The sequence below is a fragment of the Pyrgilauda ruficollis genome, unplaced genomic scaffold (genome assembly GCF_017590135.1).
Source record: "Pyrgilauda ruficollis isolate IOZ18807 unplaced genomic scaffold, ASM1759013v1 scaffold9, whole genome shotgun sequence".
Classification (NCBI taxonomy): Eukaryota; Metazoa; Chordata; class Aves; order Passeriformes; family Passeridae; genus Pyrgilauda; species Pyrgilauda ruficollis.
The window spans coordinates 10764030-10782117 of NW_024531043.1; the positions used below are offsets into that span (position 1 = coordinate 10764030).

Consider the following 18088-nt stretch of genomic DNA (forward strand, 5'->3'; position numbering starts at 1 on the left):
CGCCGTGAGGGGACGGCGGGTGGCGGGAAGAGCGGCCGGGGCGTGAGGGAGGGGAGCGGCGTCCGACCCCCGTGCGGCTGTCGGGGCTGAGGGGACACCGCGGAACCGCGGGGACAGCGAGCCGCCCCCGGCGGGGACCTGCGGAGGAGGTGCCGAGCGGGAAGGAGCCCGCGCGGGGGGGAATGCGGAGGCGGCCGCCGGCCCCGCGCGCGCGGGGCTTCCAGAGTTCCCGTCGCTGCTTTTCCTCGAGTGTTCGCTGGAGCGAGCACAAGACAGCGTTCTTTCCCCACTTCCACCGAGCTCCGGCCGTAAGTTACCTCAGAACTAGAAAGTTTATCCGATTTCAGCTCGCCTCTAAAGGGTCATCAGGAGCTGCCCATGGAGACGGTGGAATCTCCTCCCCTTTAGGGAAAGACTGGATGTGGCACTTGGTGCTGTGGTTTAGTTGACAAGGTGGTGACCGGTCAAGGCTTGGATCCCAGAGATCTTTTCCAACCAGATTGATTCTCGTGGTTCTGTGATAAACCAATGCAGTCTAACAGCATCAAGAGCACAAAGCAAAATCCAGTCCTAAAATCCAGGGCTTTTAAAAACCTCCAAGCACTTTAGATAGAGATAATACCTGTTTTTGTACAGGGCAGTGACAGACACCCATCCCACCCTTGCACCGGTTGCTGTGACAGACCTTGAACACCGGGATGGGTGATGAAGTCCCCTGTTTCACACAAAGCATAAATCCATAATTAGCAGATTTGGGGTTTTTTTCCCCCCCAGTGGTTATAAAGTTTCTCAGCTGCTGTAAATAATTCCAGTAATATCCATGGAACTGGGCTGCTTTTGAGCAGTGGAGGCTCAGCTCTGACAGAGATCCATGGAAGTACATGAGCATAAAGGCTAAATGAGTTACATGGGAGGTGATGCTCTGCAGGAAATTTGTCACAGACCTGTGAGCTCTGGTGTAGTATTGCTGGACTCCTTCATTAACTTCTCCCTAATGCACACCTTGCTGTTCGTGCTAATTGTACAATCACAGATGCTCTGAGTACACAACAGCGATCTCTGTTTAAAAAACATTGCTTCTGAAAGGAACGCTTCTTAAGGGGCTACATTATTATTCAAATTGATGCCGAGGATGATGTAAAGAAGGAAGCTGTTCAACAGCACTTCACTGATCTTTCTACAGCAACTTGTATCAGTCTCATTATGCTGTTTATACACACACAGGGCGATGCCGTCCCATTGGTATTACACTGCTAATTGGAATTACTACTTTCAGAAAGAAAGAGTCAGTTTAAGGGCCAAAAGAGAAGCGTGGTTTTAATGTATCCCACAGCATTTATTTCTTTACCGTGGTCCATTGGATTTATAATTATAAATCCATTCTAACCTGTCAAAGCGTTTATCAATGTATTTAATCAATACAATACTCTTACATTGCTCTTTTGCTGTCAGGTTTCACAAATGACTACTGTATAAACGTAATGAAAGTAGACTGCATCTGGCATAAACCCACCTGAAATGACTTCTGGGAAGCTTCCAGCCAAGGATGGAGTGGCCACCTGCTTCATTCTTTCCAGCCATTCCGTGTTTCCCTATATAGGTGTGAAATTACAGGTTTGTGGCATATGCCAAACTGGGGACTTATTCTAGAGTTTGACTGAAATGCAACTATGTGACCTTTACTTTGCAATAAACACAAGCCATAAATTTTGCAGATATTTGAGGAGAGGACCCTGGAAAATAGGAACAAACAGAAAATCTAGTGGCAGCTATGATTCTGAGCCTTTGTAGATCAAAGATTCTTCTGTTTCCTTCTGTTCTTTTTTTTCTGGTTCAGCAATAGGTAAGCCAAGAATGTCTGCAACAAATATCTCTGCTGTGATTTCTGCTGGAATTTCTTCTTCAGTCAAAGCTGCTGCACCTGGAGAGCAGTAACAACAACACAAGACACACAGAAGCAATGTCAAAATTGCTTTCCAGTAAAATTTATAAGCAGCCATAAGTGAATGAAATGTTTTTAAAGATATACAAAGGGATCATGACAAAGTGATGGTTTAATAGCTTAATACTTTATGTGTTTATATCGGGGATTAAACCTGTCAAATCTGTGTGTCTCACCTTGCAGCAGCTCCCTGCCTCAGAGGAGTCATGGGACAACTTTAACACTTGGTCGATTTGATGTGATTTAGGATCCTGAGGGATCCAGGGATTTCAAAGTTCCCTTTGGCAGCAGCCCCTTTGCTGGATGGGGCCCATTGCCAGTGACCCTAAACAGATTCTGTTCCAAACTGGTGGGGACTGGGACATGAATTGTACAAAATGCAGTTCCAATTACAATGAGCAATTAAATTCAGCCGCTTGGCTCAAATCAATGCTATAATTTGCTGTTCCAGGCTGGTGTGGACTGGGACATAAATTGCAGACAAATGTGGTCGTTACCAACAGCTCTGCTACAATGGGCACTGTGGCCTGGGTGAAACCAGCACTGGGATTTCCCTGTGTGTTTCTAATTTCAGTTCCAGCCAGCAGATAAACAGCAATGTAATCTTGTCAGGCCCCAGTTATAGTTCATTGTCCATTTATTTTTAGATACACCCGTGCAAGTGCTTCGTGGATGAAGGACAGTCTGTAGCTCTGTGACTATTTTTGCAATCCCATCTGAGCAGTTTTGACAGCTCTTGGCCTAACAGGGTAAATGGGTTTGAAATTTAAATTATTCCATTTGGGAATTGAAACAATCCTGCTTCTGTGCTGTGTGGAATGCTAATCCTGTACCTGTGGGATCGTAGGTGTCCAGTTCAGATCCTTCTTTCCTGGGTCTCCTGCCCAGCAGGGTGGTCAGACACGCAGCCAGCTCATCCTCTGTCATCTGCTCCCCTGTACAAAACAGAGCACCACCAGCCCACGGGTTATGGGGCTGAGAGCACAAAAACTCAAAAGCAACTCAAACTAAACAGGACAGTTCAAAAGAGGATCTGGCTTCTCTGAGATAGGGACATATACACTGCCAACTGGAACACATGATCCCAACGCAGGAAAACGTTGATCCTAAGGAAAATTGTCTTCTCTATAGCATTTTGGGGAAAAATGTCAATCAAAGGAAGAAATTCTGATGCAGACAGCTCTTTAAGCAACATTGCAGTAGTAGGGGCTTGAGCTGCTATTCCCACTGGAGAATTCCTGGCACAGACCACAGTCCATGTAGCAATTTTCATGCAGAGGAAGAGAAAGGTGGAGAAAAGTCTTGATTTAGTATCTTGAAATAACATGGACATAGCACTTGTTCCCAGTTAGTGGTTGGCTCATGCCCTGGAGCATGAGGTTATAGATCTGTTATGAAACTGCTCTATCTGATGTACCTATTTATGGATGTTCACACCATCTGTATAAATAGCTAACCTTTCTCACACTGGTTGAATCCGTGGTTTCCAAGGATCTTTGTGGCAAGGAGCCTTGCCAACTGATGTACTGAGTAAACCAGCATTTCTCTTTACCTGTTCTAATGCTCAGCTATACTTTTACACCAGAAGTAAGACAACAGAAATTTGTTATTAGCACTCTATGGCACTGGCCAGAAGCATATTAACACCCACATTTATGGTGTTCTCCCTGATTCAGCTCAGCTAAATCATCCCATCTTTTCAGTCTTTCACACGGGTACAGCCCAGGACCAATTTCATCCCTCCTTTCTTGTCTCCCTTTTATCGGTTTTATACTACTTTTCCAGAGCCTGTGTGACTGGAAAAGAGAACAGCAATTCAGATAAGGGCACACTGGGAGAAGGATACATTTTGCCAAGATCCATACTTATCATTTAACAGCTGAGATACCTCAGGCCAGCAGAGATTTCCAGAGCAGTAAAAGAAGCACAGCTGGGACAAGACATGTGATTATTCAATTTAAAATCTTAAGGCAGGTGGCTCCTCATGCCTGCCCTGGTTACCAGGTTCTCGTTCCAGAATAATTTCTTGCTGCAGGGAAAAAGTTCTGAAATTGCAGGCAGAACTAGCAAATATAAAACTGATATTAGAAACAAAATAACTCACCTCTGCACTGAAGCAGTGACAGGAAGTCTCCTCTGTCAATAACTTTGTCTCCCTTCTTGTTATCATAACCAAGAACCTGAAATGCTCTTTGTATGGTTTTCATTGACAAGCCAAGTGCAGGTCGATGATTTATATAAAGTTTGATAAAATCCTCTAAATTGATTTCTGTCACTTCTTCTCCAGTATCTGCATACTTGCTGAATTTTATTTCATGTATCATTTCTTCAATCTAAAGATCAGGACAAGGCAGATTGTTACATGTTTTATTTTGAAGAGCATTGGGCCAGTTTCCGATCCTGTGAATGCCAATGTCCCCAAACCGTGCATATGTGGAATATGCCACGGGTGCCAGGACCACATCCCAGGAGGAAGCTGCACTCAGCAGCTGAGGATGGGAATGGCCAACAGTTACACACCTGCTGACATGACAATAACTAGTAAACATGGGGGTTACACACACAGAGTCATTTTGTATTTCCTCTCTTGTGACAGACACTCGGTGACCCTGCAGCTGTTACCCGCACCTTGGGCACAGCTGTGTCTCCACTCTGGGACAGTGGGCAGGCAAACCACAAACCAGTAAACACACCATCTTCTATCCTTGCTCTGGAAGAACACACACGAGGGTCCCAGCAGAACCAGGCTGCACACCCTGACTGGATAAGAAATCTTATCTTGCCCTGCTCTTCCCCGTGTCTAGGGCGGCTCAGGCGCTGCACAAGCCAAACCTGAAATGTGCTCAGTGGGGCTGACACCCTGCACTGCTGGATCCCTCACACCCCTCTCGGACAAACAGGCAAGCACTGGCTGTGCTGGATACCAGTGGTTTTCCTGAAGTCTGGTGCTGTGAGTCAGCCCAGTTGGCAGCTGTGCAGATGTGTGTCCAAAAGGCAGCATCTGCTCCATGCCTTCATTGTCCTTGCAGCCCCTTCAGAGATACACGGGCAGCAGAGAGAATTCCCTGTGCCAACATGTACCAGGCCTGCTGCTCCCCGGGAAGGGAAGCTGATGCAAGATCTCCCCAGGGAGGACTTAGCATTCAGCCTTGGGCCTTTGTCCTTGTGTCACAAGTTTTTCCACTGAATGAAACCCAGGGAAGAGGGAAATCTCAGCTTTATATTTCTCCTGTAGCGAATGTCACACCAAGCAAGAACAGTCATTTCACTCTGCTCTGGCTGATCTGGGATTAGGTTTTATATCAACCCCACTGAACTACAAAAGAAAAACACCAATTCCCAAAAGCTTTGCTAGTCAGCCCAAGCTGCCTTTTCTCCCTCCTGCTTTTCTTTTATTAAAACACTCTAGAGAGAGACAAACCTCCTCTCCGGATTTATTACTGATTGTAGGTTGCCTGGTTTCACAACAGCTCAGCACCTCTGTTTCCATGCCTGAAATGCTGTTTATATTTTAATTTGGGGAAGTGTGGGGCATTATCAGTTATTATTCCAGAGACATTTCCCAAGGGAATATGTTCTTTCTGTCCCCAAGAGGCAAAAATTTAATAACCCAAGGAAAAGATCTAACACAGTATGAAGAGATAACACCTCAACTTGACACCAGGGCAAAGCAGCCCCAGCTCAAACACTTGCTGGTTGTGGGGGCTCCCAAGTGAATCAGTTTGGTGGTGGCTGTGGCAACGGTGCTGCCTCCCATCTGGTGGCTCTCCTGGCAGAGCATCCCTGGGCAGATGGGGTGGCACAGACTCACAGCAGTGCCTCAGCAGCCTGTGGGTTGCTGTGCCATGGAAGAGATGAACACAATCTCCCCCGCAGAAAGGCTGGGGGAGCTCAGTGATGCACCTTCTCCCCTGGGAGAGCCTCTCCTGCAGTGATGGTTGGAGCTGATGCTCAGAGGCCGTTATTCAAATCTCCTTGCTGCAGATGCAGTCATGCCAGGTTACACATTACAAATGAGGTTTGTGTACAGTACAAACTGCCTTGGAGAAATAGTCACACAAAGGGGAAGAAGCAGCACCCTTATTAAATCAGTTCTCCCTGCTGTAAAATTTTGACCCTGAGGTTGCCTTGTTGAACAACTCTGAGCTGTCAGGCTCCAGGTTTGCTCAGCCTTCTTCTGCAGTTGCCCAATTTGCTAGTAAGGAAACTTTTTTAGGAATTTTCTGCCAGATTCTGAGCACTACTATATTGATGCAAACCAGATAAAAATACATTGACAGTCAATAAATATATCCCAGAGCCATCCAGCATGGCAAGGGTCAGAATCTGGCCCTTAGAACACTTAGGAATTACAATCAGTCTTGCTCTTTCTTCTTTTAATAACAACAATAAAAACAGCTGACCCACCTCTTCCTCTGATGGATAAAATCCTATTGCTCTCATTACAGAAGGAATTTCCTCCAGGGGAATATGTGTTGACACCTGTCTGGTCTCCAGTGTTTTGATACCTTGGCTGCACAGCTGTACGTAGTAAAAATAGTCCTCCAGTTCCTGCCAGGGATTCAAACAAACACTGCAAATTTCAGTTACCAACAGGCACAGAAGATAAGGCTCCTTTAAGGGTTTACCAACAGTCACATCAATGAGATTGCTGTTAAAGGCTAGCTGGACAAAACATAAAGAAATGTCAGGCCTGTATAAATTAAAGTCCAACCAGATGTGGCCAGACAGTGTTCACGGTGAGCATAATTACCCTGAAGAATTTGCCTTCTCTGCCGCCATCCAGGAGGTTGTAGAATGGGATCAAGTCCTCCCCACCCAGGAAAGCAGCAGCATCCAAGGCACTGGCAGAAGTGAAGGAAAGAAGGTACAGGAAGGGTTCATGTGAGGAGAGCTTTCATGGTTCCCTTTCTAGGCGTTGTTCACAGACACTTTCAATAAATAAAATCCCTGGGCTTCAGAATTCAGGAAAGGAAAGCACTGCCTTGAACCTTGTGCTGTTTTATCATCAGCTGTGCTTCTACAGCGTATTTCATACTCAGGTTTTACATACAATAGCACAGTGTGGGAATTAATTATTACTGAATGGTCCTCTTGTTTAGTGGAATGAGTACAGGGCTGGGAGCCAGGAGCTTTTCCTTGGACTTGAACTTGGTGTCTGGCATTTGGCTTTTCTGCTTCCTTATAGAGACATTGAGGGAGATGAATTAGCTAGATCAGCATTTTGAACATGCAGAGAAGGCTGGGACTTGGTGTTTGCAATAAACCACACAACTCCCTGTTCCTTGATCCAACACATTTTTCCCCAATAACTCAGTGCAATCCATTACCCGACTTCCTCCGCCGTGGCGGGCGACGGAGTCACAGGTGCAGTTTGCATTAAACTGAAAGCGCCTGAGTAGCCACCTCTTTGTTTCAATTTCATAGGCAGTTGGAGCCAAAAGAATCCCTTTGGCTTGTGCAGATGTAAAAAGAAACCAAGGCTGGAAGTGCAATCATGGCATAGCACTGCCACATAATACCCCATGCCTGGCAGCCAGGCTGCAGCTTTCACACACACCTCTGTAGCTCTGCTTCCACTGGGGTTTTTTTGCAAGCTTCATGCTTTTTTCATAATTAAGTTATTTGGGTATTAAACACAGTGGAGATTCACAAGATGCCAGAAGCAGCAATAAAATGATAATTAGCTCATCAAAAACTTAGCTCCAAAAACAAATTACATAGAAATTCAATGTTGCCTGGACTCTGGCCAACCATTATAAAGAAGGATCATTTATATTCTATTGCCTTCCTTAAAATGTCGCTTATCCTGACCCCCGACTGTTTAAGCCACACAAAGTGGAAAAGAAAATAAATAAACCCATTGCTTTCCCATCCAAGTTTCCTTTGTTCTGGCACATGAAGGTGAGCTGGCTTGGCACTCCTTGGGCTTTCCTCAGAGCAAATGATACCTGCAAAATGTGTTCCCTGCAGGACCAGCATGTGTCTTAACCACAAAGCCTCTGTCCTAGGAAGGTGAAGAGCATTAGGTGCACACCTAATGGCAATCATAGGAGCTAGGGCTAAAAGCCAGCTCCCATGGAGTTATTTCCCAGAAACCAGGAGACACAGTGCTCTGTGCTAGGAGGGTGTTGTGCAGGATTTGAAAAAAAAAAAAAAGCACAGACTGAGGGAGACTATGTCTATCCTAACATGTCTATCCACACTATCCTAACTCTGCCATGGACTAAGCTTCCTTGCCAGTCCCTGAAGTGTGAAGTGGTTCCATGGTGACCTGGCAGTTTTCATGCCATTCACAGCTGCCTTGCTCCATTTCTATGTACAAATGTATCTATTGGGCACCTGCAGCCATGAGGGGAGAGCCTGTGCCCCAAACATGTATTGCATTGAGCAGCTTTGGTCCTTGACATGCCAAGAAACCAAAATATCTATCCTGCCTTTGCTGTATTACCCTCCTGTCATGTGGGAGTACATCTGGCATCACTGCCCAAGGGATCTGGCAGAGGGAAGCCTGCAGAGGACAGTGAAAGAAACCTGGCAGGATTCATCACTGATGCTCTGGGCCAGAGCCTGGAGATCCTTCTTTGTTAAAGCAGCCTCCACTCTTCAACCACCCCATTTATTGCAGGCCATTTATCCATGTAAGCAAAGCTTTATAGGATTAAGGTGGCTTGTCCTAAATTCAGTCTTCAAACACAGTGGGGATTTCCCAGAGAATTCCTATTCCATTTGGAGAGCAGACCTTTTGTATCAGCAGCTGCCCTGGGTGCTCCTCCTGCAGCCAGTGCTGCTCTTCTGGTCCCTGCCTCACCTTGACCATCTCCCATCACACTGGTCAGGCCCTCACAAGTATCACAAAATTCTCTGCCCAACTTCTTACCATTTGGGGACCATTTCCCAGACTGGAGTATTGTTCAGGCACTATGGCCACCCCTGTGAGGTTTGCTGGCTTAATCCCTCCTACATCACAGAGAGGGGAACAAAACCCCCAGAAAATGTCCCTCTTGTTTCAGCTGCCACCCCACGTAGCTGCTTGGGGCCCAATGGGTCGGCCAAGCAGCTGTGGGAAGCAGTAACAAGATTCCTTTCCCTTTCCTGCCATAACTCACTGTAGGTTGACTTTCCATTTCATAAAAGTGCGCTCCTTCCCCCCGGCTGTAAAGACGTAACGCCCGTCGTGGGAGACGGCAAAGTCAGCGGCACCGTCCGGGTGGCAAATGAAGGCTGAGGACTTGTGGGGGTTGCCATCGACAGGCAGCATCTGCAAGCCCACCTGTAAGGGAACAGGGAGTCTGGGAGGGCTGGGGGTCCCACTGGGGCAGTGCCACATCTTCTTCCCCAGGAGCTTGCTCAGCTCTGAGGCAGGACCAGCCTACACGTGGTTTCATCTTCAAGGAAATTCCCAAGGGGCCACCAGCTCTGCAAGGCCCACCAGCTGGGCAGGTGGGGCTCCCTACCTTGTCCTTTGTAATGTACACCAGGTAGTGTTGCTGGGGATCTGCAGAGCTTGTCCGAGGGAGGATTTGTATCTTCTCCAAGGGGGAGCCATAGGTTGGTCCCAAAAGGGTCTTTCTAAAGGCAAACAATGTATTTATACACTCTAGGCCACCCAAAACATTTTCCCCCTCTGAACAGCTTTTGTGTGGAAGGATGGGTAGATATGGGAGGTGTGCAGAGGCTTTGTGCTACTGGCTGAGAGAACAGGATAGGACAGGGTCCCCAGCTAGAAGGGACTACACTGGGGCTCAGAAATTAATGTAGTGCTCAGGGATTATTGTGCTTTGCTCATGTGGACCCCAATCTCTTTATCTGATGTCTAACTGCTACATCTCAGGTCCAACGTAGTGAGAAGACCAAGATCCACCTGCAGCCACAACCTTGCTAAATGACACATCAGTGAACAGCAGAGAGGGCATAAGAATGGAGTGACCTGAGGGCTCTAGAGCCATCCCAAGATCTGCATCACAGATCGAAAATCACATGCTCATGGGTGGGAGTATGGTGGTCATTAGACCAAGGAGAACACAGAGTCAGGGGGAGGCTCCCAGGCTAGGTACCTGCACATTTTGGTTCTTGTGTTGTAGAGCTTCATTTTGTAGCAGTTGTTGGCAGTGAGGAAAAAGGACTCGGTGCCGAGCTGTGGGTACCAGGTCAAGCACAGGGGCACTGCAAACTGCTCCAGCCTGTCCCTGTCTGTGACCACCAAGTGGTCCTTGATGCTGCTGTTCAGGTCATATTCAACCTGGAGGGAAGACAAGGAAACACAGCAACTCCCCTGTGGTCTGCTCTGCACCCTTGACCTTGTGGATTTGCATCTCCTGGAGAAGCCACAATAGGAGAGCCTCAGCAGCAATACCAGGCTGAGAAACAACCCACACCAGTGGAGCTGGTGGGGAGAAGGTTGGGAGCCATGGAACCAAACATGGAGTCTCCTTTGATGGCCTTGTCCAGCCCCACCCCTTTAACCACAAATCTTCCCTGTCCTTTAAACTTTTACATCGACCCACCAGCTGCCGGTCCTCCCCCAGGCTCAGGAGCCTGGGCTCGTTGCTGTCAGAGTGGACCACAAAGAGGATGCTCCGGATGGGTTTGTAGTGGGAGTCCAGCCCTGCCAGGTGTTCCCAGCATCCGCTCCCATTCTGCAGGACTCTCTTGTAAACAGTCACTGAATAATTCTCATCCTGCAACAACAGCACAAAGCTCAACGAGGGAAATCTTTTTCTTTGTACAGATCATCACCAGTTGCTACAACCTCTGAGCCAAACTGCTTCAATGCTGCCTCAATACTGCTACACAGAGACATGGGATTGAGGGAGCAACCCCCTCCCAGAGCACCAGCCAGGAGGAAATCCCTGCTCCAGCCCCTTCTTCAGATGGATGCAGAGCTAAGACCCGTCACTAAAGTTAGGGACTGGGCGCTGCTAGCAGCGGGTCTGCGGAGCCGCTGTGACTGGTGACGTTTTTACAGAGTGACTCTTCAAACCAGGAAAAGCATTCTGGAGTCAGGAAGCCCCAGGGGAGGAACAGCCCTCTGCCCTGCTCTCTCTGCATTTCAGTCACCAAGCCCCAGGGGAGGGACGGCCCTCTGCCCTGCTGCTCTGTGCCTGCAGGATGGCCGGCAGTTCCCAGTCCCTCCCAAAGCTGCCCCGCGAGCAGCGCATGTAAATCACCGAGCGGAAAAAACAAGCTTACAGCGGTCGCGAGGTACTTGGAATCGTGAGAGAAGCTGATGTGAGTCACGGGACATTGCGAGAACTGGAATTCCTCGCAGATGGACTGAAGGGAAATTGCATCAAGGATGTAAACGCTTCCATCAGTAAAACCAGCAGCCAGAAAATGACCTGGAAAGCAGACCAGAAACCTCTCACGACACCATCACTCCTCCCAGGAAAGCCAATGCTTGGCACATGGTCAGGTCACAGGGCTGGGATACCTTCAGGATCATAGGATAAGCACTGGATGCCAGCCTCAGTGAATATCCTGCTAACGAGGTACTGGGTCTGCTTGTATTCCCACACCTTCAGCAGCCCACAGTGACTCCCCACAGCCACGAGTGGCTCCTGAGGGTGGCAGGCAATGGCATTCACAGCTTTCTTCGCCTCTGTCATGATTCTTTCAAAGTTTGTGCTGTCTGTTGCAACATGGAACATGGTTGCATCAGAGGTTGAAAGGATAAAGTTCCTGTTTAGCATGAGAGAAACAGAATTCGATGAATCAGACCAACTGGCTCACGTCCCTGCAAGCTATATTACACATCAGTCTCTTTTTGGCAAGTTAGTTGGACAATCACTTATATTTTGTGATACACAGTATGCAAACGCTCCTTGACCTGGAAGGCAAGTGACACTTTGTATTCATGACCTGGGAAATGGCCACGGGAAGACACCGGAGCCAGTTCCATTTTCTACTTGGCTGGGCAAGCCAGAAGATTAATGACATCTGGGGAGCTCCTGCCATTTGCAAGTCACTGGTGTGTGAGATGGACAAGTGAGCAATTGGAGATACTCTGAATGGCCTTTTCACATGTCCCCATGCCACCACTGTCAGTGGCTCCACGTTGACCATGCTGCCATGGCCAAGGTCAGAGGGCAGTTTCAGTCCCTGTCTGCTCGCTTGGCCACGCTGAGCAGCGCAGCAGAGAGGTTTCACTGTGTGACTGGTGATGGGTGAAGCAGGCAGCAGGATAATTATTCATATTACAGCACAAACATGTACAGTTTCAGTCTGCCTGATTGAGAGTTTGGACCCAGTAAAAGGGACAAGAGAGGATCACACAGAAATTCCAGAGTGGTTTGAGTAGGAAGGGACCTTAAAGATCATCTTGTTTCGACACCTTCCACTAGACCAAGTTACTCCAAGCCTCATCCAACCTGGCCTTGAACAATTCCAGGCATGGAGCATCCACTGCTTTTCTGGGCAACCTGTGCCAGGACATCACCACCCTCACAGTGAGGAATTTCTTCCTATATCCCATCTAACCCTGCCCTCTGTCAATTTTAGCCATTTTCCCCTTGTCCTGTCACTCCATACCCTTGTCCAAAGTCTCTCTCCAGCTGTTTTGGACCCCTTGAGGCACTGGAAGGTGCTAGAAGGTCTTCCTGGAGCCTTCTCCAGGCTGAGTGTGGGAGCTGCACAGACAGACAAGTGGGGAAGCACAGCCTCTTTGCCAGCTGTTCCATGACAGCCACCAGTTTGTGCACATCTGGCCCAGGCACTGATGGACTCTGCACCCCTTGCGTGCCTTAGCTGGGCTCTCCAACCATTCCTAATCCCACCAGCCTCTGGGATGAGCTCAGGCCTTCCCTTTCCCTTTGGGAAGCCAAACTGGCCCCCAGGACACTGCTCCAGGCTGGAGAAGAATCTGTCCCACATGGCTCTTTGGAAAACATGCATGTCTAAGAACAGATATTGCCAGGAAAGCCTTTACAGGAGTGACAGACATGTGGTTTGCAGGCTGGATGGAGCCACACAACAGCTTCATGTGGCCTGCAGACTTCCTGGAAATCCTACGTCACACAGAGGGACAGAGAGGGGCTGTGACCAGTTAGTGTGGTACAACCCTGTGCTGGTGCCACAGCCCCAATTAGCTTGCCAAGCCATGATAAAATCTGGATACAGCCATGCCTGGGAAGGGTTTAAGGGGGGTTTAAGGGGCCCAGTGAGAGCTGGAGGCTCGGCATTAGCACTGCCTGGTGTGGTGGGTACCTGACAGAGAAGCTGATCATCACCGTGCCTGCACTAACGCCATGTCTGTGCCAAGGCATCACCTGCAGCTCAGAGTCTGGGATGTGCTGGAGCCCACCCACACTCCCTCCCTCTCCTGCCCAGGAGCCTGGGCACAAGGCTGAGTCCTGCTCCAGACCAGGCAGAAGCTCATGGAGCAGCTCTCACTGAGCACCTCCCCAGCTTTCAGCTGCAAGGCAAACACAGGAGAAGATCTGGGTTTGTAAAGAGACACTCACCTGGTGAGAAAAGGCTGGCTGCTGCCTGGGAGGTCACTGGGAGGATCCCGAAGGATTGTGGAGAAGGAGATGGACTGGATGGGACCCACTTTGTCGTGGCTGTAGATGCTGAGGAGCCGCAGCTGCCCATCGTAGAATTTAACCTGCCCTTTCACATCACCTGTGGCTATACAGCTGCAGGGAAGGGAAAGTTATTAACCAACACACTGACTGACAACTCCTAATATTTCTTGGAGAGCATCCTTGGGTGGAAGTAAATCTCTTCCCCTTTCTCTGCACAAGCACACGAGCAGAGCCCTGCACAGATGTGCAGGAGAAAGCCAGGGTTGTGCAGAAACCAGAGGTTCTGCTGTGACCCTGCCGTGTCTCCGCCGTGTCCCCAAGGCTGTCGCGGCGTTTAGTGGCTGTCTGCTCCCTCTGCCGGTAGCAGCCAGGAGCCTGAGCCACTGTCTGAGCTATCCCAGGGGAGCTGGCATCGCATTACCACTACTTTTCAACTTCATTTCCACCCCCAGACAAATCCATTGCTGGAAAATTACTCATAAACCAGCAGCACTTTCCTGCATGAGTGACCACGCTGCTAAGTGACTTAAAACTCCAACATTTCTGCCACTCCTACAGCTGAGCTACCTGAGGACTGTACCTACAGCTACTGAAAAGGGCTGCCCTGTTACCTCTCCAACACCTGGAGCACGGTAAGACTCTCCTTCTGCATTGCCACCACCTTGGCAGCTGTCACTCCGTGCGGTTTGGCCGGCAGTTCCTCGGGGAGAGTGCGGGGATCGTCCATGTCCCACACCACCAGCTTCCCGGCCGAGGTGCCCGTCAGAGCTTGGGTGTTGTTAAAATGGAAAACTGACTGGCTGAACTGTCCCACCAGGCACTTGAAGGTCTGTGGAGACAGCAGCCAGGCCGTGTTTTCATCCCAAGTCTGGCTCTGCCCTCCTCAAGCAGAGAGGTTTCTGCTTGGTCCTCATGGCATTCCCTTCCTGTCCCATGGCAGGACAAGAGACAAGAGCCTCAGGAGAAAAAGCAGTGAGGCACTTTGGGGAGAGAGAGCTCTGCTTGAGCTCAGCTTGGACAAGCCTGCCTTGTCCCTGTCTGAGGGGGACAGGCCAGGACCACTGTTTTTGCTTAAGGGGTTGGGGAGGGACAGTGCTGCTGCCAGCAGGAAAGCCTAGAGGGTGACATGCTCTGGTCCCTCCCTGCTGTGCTCACCTGGTTGCTCAGGAATGGTGTCCCGTACTGCAAACCAGAATCATCCTGGAGAAAGCAGAGAAAACATCCAGGACAGGGATTTTGGAGCCAAGCTCTGCAGTGGCAGCATGGCCCTCCCCACCATCTGGGCACTGGCCCCACACTGTGGTGACCAAAGCAGGAAAGGCTCTAAGGTCTTCCAGAGAGCACAAAACATCCTCTCCCTCCACCTGCTTCTTTCCAAAAGCTGCTGAGTGGCACAAGGCCCATGGGAAAGCAGGAATGGGAGAGGTGAAGAGCATCCCTGCCACAGCTGGGCCTGACCAGTGTGGGAATGGAGGGAATGTGACACTCTGTCCAGACCACTTTGGGATCTGACAAGGGCAGGGAGCAGGGAAGGGACAGATCTGCAGAGTGACCCCAGTTGGGGACAGACACCCAGCCCCTGAGCCCCCACCACCTCCTTTCTGGCACCAGAAACACGACTTCCCATGTCCCTACTTACCCACAGGTAAAATATCACCTGGGTTTTGCTGTTGCTGAGAAACTCATGGGGATTCTGAGGGTTAAAAATGACATAATCCTGAAATTCAAAGAATTGTATTAGCACCAAGCTGAGCTATGCTTTCTGCTTATTCTTCCATCCAAAACCACTGCTTTTATCCAAAACCACTTCACCAGCTGCACTGAACTGAAATCAGAGGACACCCCATGCCTGTCAGGCATTAGAGGAACAGGGATGAGCCCTTGGGATGCTCTGCTGCATCAGGGTGCCCCAGGGATGGGGTGTGATCCTGCCCCCCTTGGCATGGTCACTCACCTGATACCCAAACTCAGGCTTCAGCTCTGTGCTGCACATGGGTTCCTCTGTGAGCAAAGTCCATCTCCAAACACAAACTTTCTGAAAGAGAATGGGAGAAAAATCCAAGGAACACTCCCATGGCTCTCTGGGAGGTTTGGGGAGCCAGGTGAATCCAAATTCCCACTGCAGGGAATGATGTGGCCTAAAAGACTGGAGCAGGCCAAAACCCAGCACAGCCTGGCAGCAGAAAGCTTAATTTCAGGAAATAATGCTAGAAATTGCTTAGATGAAAGTGATGAAGTCAGAAGCTTTTATCCCAAATTAAGATACATTTTCTCAACTCTGCAGCATTAACTTTAATGAAATCCAGGTCTGTCTTCTAATGGCTCAGCAAAAACAAAGCATCACTCTGCAAACCTGCTCCCCCTCTCTCCATCTGAATTCCCGCCTCCTCTGTGCTGCACTGGAAAAAACTTCCCAGTGTCTATCCTGCAAATCTATGAAAGAGGAGATACTCTCTTTACCTGCACAGTAGCAGCACTAATGGTCACCAAATACTTGGCATCCTGGGAAATGGCAATGGCACAGACCCCGTCCTCTGAATGACTCTCAAAGATGGTGCGCACGGGTACCCTGCGGAGCAGAGATCCCCTGGGTGCTCCTGGCAGCACGGGGGGTTCCAGGCAGTCACTTGGCAAAGCCTGTGCCACAACCCACCCACCCTGGTCTGTGTGGAAGGGATGGAGGGAGGGAGGCTGCAAACACTGGTGCTGCCTCAGGCTGGTGCTCAGTGTCCCCTCCATCCCTTCCTCCCAAGTAGATGGCACTGGGAAACAATTCACCACGGATCTTTGAAGATCCTACAGCATGGAGATGTGATGGAGATGTACTTAGTCTGGGGGAGCTCAGCCTTATCTCAGTGTCCCATGAGTGTAGGTGATACAAGGACTATGAAGGACTTGGTTTGGTTTTGGTTCCTTTGCTGCTTTTTAGTCTGTCCCTGTGTTCTCCCATTTTACTCTCAGCTGAGACTGGAGTCTGAGTGATTTACTGGACACAGGGGGTTTCCAAAAGAGGAGGTTCCTGGGAGCTTACCCAGAATAGGAGTCCCACACGATGATCATAGCATCTGGCCCTTGATCAGCAGTCGCAACCCAGCGTTTGTCTTCACTCACACACAGGCAGGAGATGACATTTGTGTGGCCCTGGGGGAGGGAAGCAGCAAAGTGCCTTGGAGGCTGCAAACCTGGGGCTGTTCTGTTCATACCTTTTGTATAGGCTGCTCCTGGGTTTGGTTATAGGTGACCCCTGAGCACAGGGCCCCAGAAAGAGAAATGGAGGGGAGGGGTTCAGGAGAAGGGGAGAAGGAGGAGGGAGATGCTTGGCTGTGCCAGACCTGCAGGTGGAACTGCCTGTTCTGCAGGATGTCGTGGATGACCACTGTGTGGGAGGAGACATACAGGAGCACCCGGTCCTCCCCGTCCATCAGGCTGTGCACAGCCAGGCTGCTGTTGTAGCCAAACACCCAGGACAGGTCCTGCAGGAAAGAGACAGCTCCTGGCCCTCAGCAGCCAGGACAAAAAAAAGGCACACAAGGTCTGTGGGGTGACGGAAGAGAGCGGGGCAGGAGTGCTGGGTGCCATGTGGAGCACCCTGGTGGCACTGTGCCTGTTGGTACTCACAAGGGGGTGAAAGCTGCTGTCCCTGCTCTTCCGGAACAGCATCCCCGGCATGGCTGCCCACACCATGCTGGCAGAGCCTTTGTGCCGTGTGTGCTTCTCCCTGTAGCCTGACAGAGGGCTGGAGATGGCTGCCTTGGACTCACACAGTGCTGGGGGTGGCTCAGGGGGTCCAGCACTCTCCAGGCATGATGCCCCAGCAGTGCCTTCCCCAGGGTCCCAGCCCAGGTGCTGGGCAGGGTGTCTGAGATCCCCATACCTAAAGGAGATGACCGGGGACATGACGGTGACTCTTCATTATCCTCTGGTGCTCCGTTCTTCTCCCTGGCAGCAGCAAGGGGATCCTTGAAAAGGGAGAGAGGTTTTGGTGAGTGCTGGCTCCTGGGCTAGTCTGTATGGGGACTGCCCTGTGGCTACTAGGAATGAACCCCAGCATGTCTCAGATCCCATGGGTTCTGTTTCCACTGGGATCTGCCCCAGACCCTGTCTCAAACAGGACTTCCCATGGTGCTGCCCTCACCTCATCAGGCTGCACATCCATCTCCTGAGCCGTCTGTTTGTCCTGGGACATCTCCCTGGGCTCACTGCTTAGTGCTGCTCCTCCCTCAGTGGGTTACTCCAGCGTAACTTCACATGGACCATGCATCCACACCTTCACCCTCCTCCCAGGGAGCTGGGGTGTGGAGATGCTCTGAAATACTTCCCAACACACACTCTTCCCGATTTGCCTGCACAACCACCTGGAATTGGGCACAGCAGGAGAAAAGGGCACCTGTGAAGCTGGGAAATGGGTCCCAGAGCCCCTTGTGAGCTCCCACACTGAGCACAAACGCGCTCAGTACAGCGGTTACTGCAGCTGAGCGCAGGCTCCCTCCCTTGGCTGCCCGCGCACCGCGCCGGGCGCGGAAATTTCCCTTTCGGATGGGATTTTGTCACAGTCCCTGTGAGCACTGAGCTGCTCCTGGGCGGCAGCTGCTTCATCTCCGGCTTCACGGGTCTGGACTTG

The 18088-nt window shown here is 50.0% G+C and overlaps 1 protein-coding gene across 2 annotated transcripts in view; it reads right to left on the reverse strand.

Annotated features, from left to right (window-relative positions):
• Window positions 1-17940, reverse strand: part of CFAP251 (cilia and flagella associated protein 251) — a 25886-nt gene extending 7946 nt beyond the window's left edge. The window contains exons 1-24 of one of the 2 annotated variants that reach the window (XR_005956950.1): window positions 17603-17940; window positions 17342-17426; window positions 17086-17192; window positions 16800-16940; window positions 16499-16608; window positions 15928-16036; window positions 15422-15502; window positions 15107-15184; window positions 14623-14667; window positions 14079-14296; window positions 13405-13578; window positions 11376-11623; window positions 11135-11283; window positions 10450-10623; window positions 10000-10184; window positions 9400-9514; window positions 9052-9215; window positions 6696-6786; window positions 6350-6493; window positions 4047-4275; window positions 2776-2877; window positions 1514-1921; window positions 623-715; window positions 318-515 (exon numbers count right to left, since the gene is read on the reverse strand). Coding sequence is in view for 1 of the 2 variants with exons in the window: in XM_041489091.1 (XP_041345025.1) it covers window positions 1770-1921; window positions 2776-2877; window positions 4047-4275; window positions 6350-6493; window positions 6696-6786; window positions 9052-9215; window positions 9400-9514; window positions 10000-10184; window positions 10450-10623; window positions 11135-11283; window positions 11376-11623; window positions 13405-13578; window positions 14079-14296; window positions 14623-14667; window positions 15107-15184; window positions 15422-15502; window positions 15928-16036; window positions 16499-16608; window positions 16800-16940; window positions 17086-17192; window positions 17342-17426; window positions 17603-17653 (2952 nt within the window). In the remaining variant the exon portion in view is untranslated. The other variant, XM_041489091.1, reaches the window with a different exon arrangement.
• Between the last annotated feature and the right edge of the window lie 148 nt (window positions 17941-18088).